Below are 9083 nucleotides of genomic sequence, written 5' to 3'. Positions count from 1 at the left end.
GCTTCCATGTGGAACACATAATGTTGGTTTAATCATTTAGAACGTACATTCCTCAAAAGTAGAGAGGCAACACTGAATGAGTATGGCATCGACGCATAATACATTTGTCTACGCTGAAGTACATTGGGATTCCCACATTTTGTACATCACTCAAGGACAAAATACTCTGCAACAAGTGAGAATCTACTGGAAGCGCGGCACATGCAATATTACAGTAGCGCACAGGGTTACGACTGCTTTGTAATAAACGGCAGTAAACAATTTCCTGCAACACTGGTCCAGCGAGGTGGGTGGAGCCGAGGGAAGCCGAGCCTACTCTCCGACTTCCTGCGGACCATAGGTTGCTACACTGTACCATCAGTGCGACAGGTGTGCCATTATTATCTCAATGGCAATTCCAAGCACATATCTAAGAATATGCGTGCGCACACAACCCTCGCGAGAAGTCCTCTGTACACATCCATGTCTCCACTGAGTCTCTTGCTTGGATGCTGCATGGTGTCCATTCTATTCATGCCAGTCTTTGCTAATGGTCTTTGCTAGCTGGAGTAAGCAATGTACTGAGGCTGCACTTTGGCAACTTTTCGTGGCTGCTTGTCGTGAGTCTTTGGACAGATCATTTCACACCAGCTGACTGGAATCATTGGAACACCTTGGTACAGGGGGAAATGCAATAAAAAAGACACAACCAATCATTTCATTATCTAACTGGACAAATGCTGTAGTTCTCTTTTGAAATAAATCATTCAGAATATAAATAGGGTGTTCAAGGTTGCTAGGTTGGTACTCCAAAGTCACCAATACAAAGTCATCAACTTGTGCACTGCATGCATTGAGACACAATGCCAGAAATTTTGGACCATTATTACATTGTGGTGTAGAAGATACATGTACCAGTGACCATATTATATTCCACGCCTTGCCTCACAAAGTTCAAGCTTGATTGTGTGCAAAACATCCAACCAGACAAGCAGCTATCCCATGATTGCACATGGTACACATAACAGGACATGGACACTACTACCTTCATGGCAGGCTGGCATTACTGTGACATGATTTCCAATTGCAGCAATTGTGAAACACACTCTGCATAGCAACAACTAAGGTACCCTACTCACCAGCTTCACTTTTGGCCAAGACAACACCCAGCTCATTCTCTGCCGTAGTCAGGAGGTACGACTGTGCATCCCCAAGAGACAGCTGAGGCCACTTGTTAAGGTGACAAAAGGTCATTGATGACAAAGTGTAACCAAAGCAGTTCACCCCCTTCCCCTCTTCTATTCCCCTTCCTTTGTGTTTGTGTATTTTGGTGGGAGAGCTATTTTAAAAGTTTATCTCACCCTGAGTGTATGTCATGTTTAAAATTCATCTTGTCAAAATATGAGAAGCCCTCATACATCAACACCAATTAGTCCAGATAGACAATTCAGCAATTTTAATTTCAAGGCTGATGTTGTGATTTAAATTTGTAAAACTGTAACTCATAACTCACTAAAGACTTCAAACATCTTCTTGAAGTTTGCACTGAACTTGTGAGGAACCACCTTCTAATGAAATATACACAAGCTTCGTATGGATTCCCTGTATGTTACAATAGGATTATCAAATTTTTTGAAATTGCAATAGAAAACTTTCTGGCCAATAAGTTGTAAGTGTGAAACCATCTCTCCAAACTTCCACTTCACCTTCAAAGAGGGCTCAATTGCAAATCACAGTTGTTAGGTACACATGAACCTCCAATATGAGGATTCCACTTTTTTTTTTTTTAACGTTTGCAATAACAATGATGATACACAAAATATTCAGCAGATCTATGAGGTATTTACTTCCCCAAATACTGCACAGAAAATATCTTTGATACAATAGAAAGTCCGATAAAAGTTTTTGAACATGGAATACCCAATTCAGGTATTTCAAATTGTTCCACTTCCATAAAACACAAATAACAACACAAGCAGTAAGAAAGTAAGTTGTATTATCAAACATAATAAAAAAAAAATAATAATTTCAAAGTAAGATGCAGTCATGAGTGCATGAAATTAGGCATTTAAACATTATAGATTAATTCAAAATACTACAGGTATATCAACATTCTTCATGATATGTGTACAATTTTTTTTTTTTTTTGGAAAAGGGGCCTGAGCTTTCGATCCTAGCAGAATCTTCATCAGAGGCAAGATTCTCCTAGGACTGAAAGCTCACACCCCTTTTGACTTCACTTTACACTCCATTGGTTTACCACTATTGGATAAGCAGTTTTCAACAACTTTTTCTGCAACAAATTTTTAATTTCATAACATTCTTTTGTTTTGGTATTCCACAACTATTAGTTTTTTGGTCAATTTACCTATTTTCCAGCCTATCTTAATCTATTCTTTTTTATTTCATTTCTGTGGCTTCTGTAACTCTATCAGGGTAATGTGATTACTTGTGACACATCAAATAAAAAACAAGAGACCCAATGGGTCTAGCGCTCACCCGAGTATTATTGCAAGTTCATTTTCCATGCATTCTTGCAGACAATGAAACATATTCTGTATGCATCTCGTAATTTTCAAAAGTTGAATTGAACCTTGGGGATAATGGTTAATTCTTCCTCAAATTATTCCCCCTCAATAATATTTCCTAATACAGTGTATTTCAAATGGCAAAGGATACAACTCGGGCTAAAATGATGTCTCCCGGTCTGAACGACTTGTGGACTTCCACTTTGTCCTTCTCCGTGGCCCGGATGTCCTCTTTGCGAATCATTCCCCGAAAAGTGGATGTTAGCTGGACGCCTTCCACGCTAAGGATGTCACAGCGGCAAAACTTGGATGTGATATTCACAGCCTGTGGTTGATGGATGCAAAATAGGTGTAGAAGCATTGGTCTAAACAGTCAAGATTGACTGAGAATTCCAATTATGGTTGAATTTTCTCAACAAATGTTATGATATGATGGTCCTGGGTCAAAGATCACTAATATGTTAATTGCACCATAACTATAAAACAATGTATGATTAAAAAGACAAAAGAAAAAAAACTGCACCATAAAAAAAAAAAGATTTTACACACATCCAAGAATTATCATCCACTTTCAAATCAAATGCCTTGATTCATAACAACTTGATTTGAAAATGCTCAAAAATTTCATGGGGGGGGGGGAACAGTACTCTTCAATACTGTGTACTTCTGCTTTTTCCTTTCTCACTACTTTTTTAATGCAATTTTCAAATGTTTTGACCAATGTTTTTCAAAGAGAAGGACAAACAAACATTATGAATAGATCAGTACATGAATAGAGAGATAAATAGATAAATTGCGAGAGAGAGAGAGAGAGAGAGAGAGAGAGAGAGAGAGATAAAGAGAAAGAAAGAGAAAGATGATGTACATACCTTACATGTTACTAAAGAATTCTGCTGTGGAACTGTTGTCTGTACTTCTTCTCGCAGAACAGTTAACTCTGGAAGCTAGAAAAGCAAACTCGGGTAAGGAATTTATCTAAAACTCTCAAAAATAACAAAAGATTTACAGGAGACAAAGCAGAAAGCATTGATACAACAAGCACTGTTAGTATGCTCCTCAATCATATCTACTTGTATTAGCTGTTCTAGTGTACCTCAAGCATTATGAAGGCAATTTATTTGATATTTTGAGTGCAGGGTATTATGCATTTCCATCTTTATTACATTTATATATCAATCAACTTCTGTGCTGATTTATTTCTTTATCAATTCTAACTAAATGTCTTCTTTTCATATAATTTCTTTCTTTTCTGAGAGAGTACTGATCTCCACTGAACTACAATGTAATTTAAATGCTGAATTTTTTGGATAAAGTATTCTTGTATAAAAGATACTTGTATTGCCGACTAAAAAACAAAACAAAACAAAACAAAACTGTGTTATTAATGTTGTGATAGTTCATATGAGTGCTAAATTATGAAATATTTCATGTTTGTTGCTGGCAGTTACAGTGAAAGCATTCTGGATTACAGAATGACTGTTCTAACCCCCCCCAAAAAAAAAAAAAAAACAAAAACAAAAAAACCCCAACAAAAACAAAAACAAAACAAAACCAAAAAAAACAAAACAAAACAAAGCAAAACAAAACAAAACAAAACAAACAAAACAAAAACAGAAATGCCCAAGACGTGTGGAATGAACAACAAATACTGTACTGTACAACAAAACCCCAAACATTCAAATATTCTTGTACTCTAAATTGAATCGTACATGCCGTTTTTAGAAATCAAATAAGTAATATGACACTGCATGAACTACAAAATGGGAAGAGTAGGGTAGGATATGCATTTCAGATTGTAGCTGGCATATAGATGTCTAAACTGCACAAAATGCAGACCAATGATATTTACTTGCGGGGGGGGGGGGGGGTGTGCTTTGAACACGCACGATACTTAAGACTATTATCATCAATTTATCTTAAAATTATAGCCTTCAATATTTTTTTTTTCATATCATTTCATTATCTGATGCCACTCAAGAGAATTACGGTTGATTAAATCATACTTCTCACCTCCTGTTCAGCATTGTGTCTCGTACACACATGTCCTGCCAGACTAGAGTAGATGAGCCCATGCTTGATGTATGTGCCTGGACCTGAGTGATATTCACTGTCACCTGCAAGCCGCTCTCCTACAATTTCGTAAAATGCATTGAGAGCACAGTGATATTGACTGTAATAACCTTCCATAAATACATATTGTAATATAAAAAGAGCAATTCTGCGAGGGGGAACAGTGGGAACAGTGATATTGACTGCAATAAACTTCCATAATTTAAAAAAGAAAAGAGTGCCACGTAATTCTGCAAGGGGGAACAAAGACATACAATGTTTGTAACGGTACATACCTAATGCACTAAAATGCAAAGCGATACTACAGATAGTGGTAATGAATGCAAACTGCTCATTGACATTGGGATTGAGTGAGGACGTGCATGGCAAACACACACGTTTTAATAGCCCGACCAGACGGCGTGCTCCGGCATCTCGCGTCGGCGACTGGGCTGTGTATAGTTAACATATGATGTGATGCACTTTGTGGTTATTTTATAAATTATAGAAGAGGGGGGTTCCAGCTAGATTAACCATCATTTTGTTAAAAAATGTTATCCAGAGTGGTCCAGCTATTAAAGCCAACCTCCCTCTTTGAGTCTTGCTTGGTTCTCACAAGTCTTGATCTTACTGATCATTTTAAAGTCAGTGTGAATTGCATCCTACAAACTAATAGCCATCAATTATGAGAGCAAGCGAATTCTAATTCATAAATATTCTCAGTAGATCTAGATCTACACAGTGCTACTAGTTAGGGTTATTAAATGAAGATGAACGCAATTGCATACACAATATCCAGTATGTCGGACTACACAAGAGCATGGCTTGGCTACGCACTGCTGCAACATGGAGGCGTTAAAAGACATGGCTTGACTTAAATACATCTACAATATTGTTCAAAAAAATTAATCTAGGTCTCACTTCAACTCTGCGTTAAGAATGAGTATTTTCTATCACTTACCAGGAATGCAAAGTTGACCAAGTTTTGTTACGTTGGTGTCTTCCATGGGCGCTGCCATTTTTAATGCATGGCTAGTCTGTATTTCAGACCGCGCGTGCTTTCATGCAGAGCGCAATCTGGTCATCCGCCAGGTTAACCGCTGACGATGACGTAGATGATAAAGATTACAATTGTATTAAATGAGGACTCCTTTTGCATAGGGCTCGTTCATGACTGATTACACCAAGGAGGCAGCTCGCGTAGTACCTCCCTGATTACACTGGGAGATGAAGAAATACTGTATCGGAGCTGCCATGATGATGAACTGATGACACAAATAATCTAATTTAATTTAATTTAATTCTAACAGTAGATGTTGTCTATCTACATGTATGTGTCTAGTAGTATTGTTCATGTATTTATTACTATTCTATTTTTTTATTACTATAATTTCTATGTATTATTATTATCATTATTTTATTTTGACATCTGATGATGACACCCATGGCTCACACACAATCTTCTTTCATAGTAGGCTTATACTTTTCATTCCAAGCCCCTACACTCTGCCCTCTTTTCCTCTCTTTTTCTCCTTCCATTCCTTTCCTTTTCTCCCTTTTCTTTGAGATGATCTCAATGCAGCCCTGAGACTTCAAATTCCACTACCAAATCAGTAGCTCTACATACAAGGCACAAGATTTCTGACGCTTTACGATGACATACTTGGGGTTCAACCATATGCGTCAAGTCTCACACCTCAGGCGTGAGACTCAAGTCTCAGGGGTTGGTCTCTCTTTTAATAGTCTCACACGCCTGTCATGCTTTTTCTTGTGCCTCACAAAGATATAATAGTATGCCCAAAACATACACCATGTGTATTGTGTACATGTACACACATGCACACACACCCAAAATCCAGAAAATGGATTTCCCACCATCTTGACATCTCTGGGTTCAGCAACAAGTATAACCCTGAGCAGCTGCACTAAGATTAAAATATATCACTCTCCATTTTAATGTATTATCATGATTGCCAACATCATCATCATCATCATCATCATCACCATCACCACCATTATCACTATTACTGTATTATTGTTTTCAATTAGAAATGGTTTGGAATCTGGATTAACCCTATGGGCTATTTGAGACCAAGTTTTTTACTAAGGGGGGTCAATTTGACCCCCCTTCAGATCTCGGCCGCTGATGGCGCGATTGCCGCAAAATTTTGCCTGAACATAATAGAGCCGGATGTCGACTACAAGATTACACGGTCATACAATACAAAAATATTGATTTTCTACTTTGAGTAAATTAATTATGCAAATTTATGCATGAAATCATATTTTCACCTGCAAGTCCACTAAAAAGACTGAAGGATTGCTACATGTTTTGTGTCAGAATTCCTCAAGACACATTTAACAATTTTCTTGTAAAAGAATAGCACAATCAAATTCAATTTTTTTTGTGTTTTATTGTTTTGTTAATTTCTTATATATTTTATTGTTTTTTCGTCCTTTTGTTTTCTATTTTTTTCCAAAATTTGTTGCAGGCACTCTTTCAAGCTTATCTACATTAGAATTAATTAATTTCAATGATTTAAAGTTGATATAATCTAATTTATGTCAAATCAACAACAACAACAACAACAAAAAAAACAATTTGCCTTGGATTTGCACACGATATCATGAATTTGAGCCGTTTTTGGGTTGACATGCACATGCAAAATATTACGTAACTTCAGAACAGTGTGCCCGGTCGTCGCAAATTTGGTCTCAAAATATGCGGGAGACTTCAATGAAAAAAGTCATGAAACGACGCAGCAAAATCTTTGCGCATTACAGAATCGTGGCGCAAAATGTTGAGGGGGGTCAATTTGAACCACCGGTTAGAATAGGGTTAATAACTTCCACAAGATCATCAATCATTCATGACAAAATTCTTGTAACCATAATCCTTGAGAAGAGCTTTAGTTGTGAATGACAACAGAACTGGAAAAACAAAAATAGTATATCACTCGTGTTCTAGTGATAGTCAAAACAACTTCAATTGTTCATTTCTGAGTGAGATCATTTTACATTTTAACCCGTTGAGGACGAGTCCCAAGTATACTCGGGCAGGTGTCTATGGGAAATGCGTGTTGTGTAGCAAAATCAGTCCTTCCTCCACGGGTTAGTAGACTCATGCTTTACTGAGCTCCTTGCTATGCACTTAATTTCAAATGTCAACCTGCAAATATAAGTTACATGAAAAATCCACACCCGAGTCAGACGGATTTCACAGAGGCAGAAACTCTGCAATTGATCCATTCCAGAGGAGCACCCTCCTTTCTTTGATACACAAAACTCTCCTCACCAATGGAATTATGACACAAAAACAGAACACAGGTTGGGTAAATATACATGGTATGTCTCATTTATTGCAGTACTGACATTTAACATCCATTTTTTTTTAATAGAAGTAATATGAGCTAGTATATTCTCTTTTTTTTACCCTCACAACAGGAGAACATTATACATCTTACTGTGGTTAATAAAACATTATCTATGAAGCTAAATATTCTTTGCATCCACTGATTAACAATATAATACAACCCATCACTTTCCATCCCCCATCTAGACAACACATAGCACAAAAATATGCATGCACGTTTTTCTCTCCAAAAGTTTCGTTTAACATGCTTGTCTTTTTTGACAACCGTAATCATTTCCTACCTACACAGGGCCACTAAAATACCATACTCCGAATCACATCCCCCCAGAGAGAAGAATAATTCTAAAATCTGGCTCACGCTGGAATGTCTAATCGCACATTTCTCCCACACAAATCAAGATTCTGCTGGTGAACAGGACATTGCTCCATGGACTCTAAAATATAGGTTACCAGATCAAAATCTGCACACATTTTGGGCTAAAACATCTTCATGGCTTCACTACTGTGCATGTGATGATAAATAAAAAGGGAATACCACAAGCAAGTCACCAACGTTATTATTCTCATCTGGATTTGCTGACGATTGTCAACTTTGCATCGCTGTAATAATTTGGCATGGTTGTATTCATATACAGTTGTATTAGCTATTGTAGCATTTGGTTTGAAGCATTAACACTGAGAAAAATGAATAGACAAACAGTTGACTTGCGCTGCTAAAACAAAAGTTCTTGAAACTAAAATGCTGTTGCGCAATTTTTCTTCAATCAAGCTTCCTGCTTGAGAGGATGGAGTCAAACAGGTCCCGAATGGGCCGGCAGAGCACAGCTTCTTCAGTCACAACTGGGGGCAAACCAATACAAAGCATACTGGACTCCACTGTAGCATCCAAACTATAAGGATTCTACAGCTCAGACATGTAAGTTTGTCAATACTAACCAACACTATAATATCTATGGCATCTCTTGGCACAAATTGGAAAAGCATTTACATAAACATTCCACATGAACTAGAGGATATTAGACAAAGGAGCAGAAATGCACAAAACCAAGCTTCTATTTGCAACTATGATGTACAATGTAGCTAAAGACATTGCTAACATATTTATTTTTCGCATTTGGTAATTATCCTTCTTTGTTTGTTTGTTCATTTGTTTT

General features: G+C 37.2%; 1 protein-coding gene across 1 annotated transcript; it reads right to left on the bottom strand.

The window, feature by feature from the left end:
* Positions 1-261: 261 nt before the first annotated feature.
* Positions 262-5576, bottom strand: LOC139745034 (exosome complex component CSL4-like). The gene is made up of 6 exons (XM_071655441.1): positions 5518-5576; positions 4518-4636; positions 3377-3451; positions 2659-2832; positions 1119-1200; positions 262-652 (listed from the first exon to the last, which is right to left on the bottom strand). Exons 1-6 carry the CDS (start codon positions 5573-5575, stop codon positions 540-542), a joined length of 621 nt encoding a protein of 206 aa, XP_071511542.1. The 5' UTR covers position 5576; the 3' UTR covers positions 262-539.
* Between the last annotated feature and the right edge of the window lie 3507 nt (positions 5577-9083).

The sequence above is a fragment of the Diadema antillarum genome, unplaced genomic scaffold (assembly GCF_040938485.1).
Source record: "Diadema antillarum isolate AM-2024a unplaced genomic scaffold, OU_Dant_1.0 seq00001230_RagTag, whole genome shotgun sequence".
NCBI lineage: Eukaryota > Metazoa > Echinodermata > Echinoidea > Diadematoida > Diadematidae > Diadema > Diadema antillarum.
Note: the sequence above shows the minus strand (reverse complement) of the source record. Positions and strands in the feature narration are given on the sequence as shown.

Excerpts from the sequence above, each read along its gene's own strand:
- LOC139745034 (XM_071655441.1), bottom strand. The coding sequence starts at position 5,575 with ATGGCAGCGCCCATGGAAGACACCAACGTAACAAAACTTGGTCAACTT. Across the intron at positions 3,452-4,517 it reads GACACAATGCTGAACAGGAG|CTTCCAGAGTTAACTGTTCT; the intron begins GTGAGAAGTATG and ends TTGCTTTTCTAG. Across the intron at positions 2,833-3,376 it reads ATTCTTTAGTAACATGTAAG|GCTGTGAATATCACATCCAA; the intron begins GTATGTACATCA and ends CATCAACCACAG.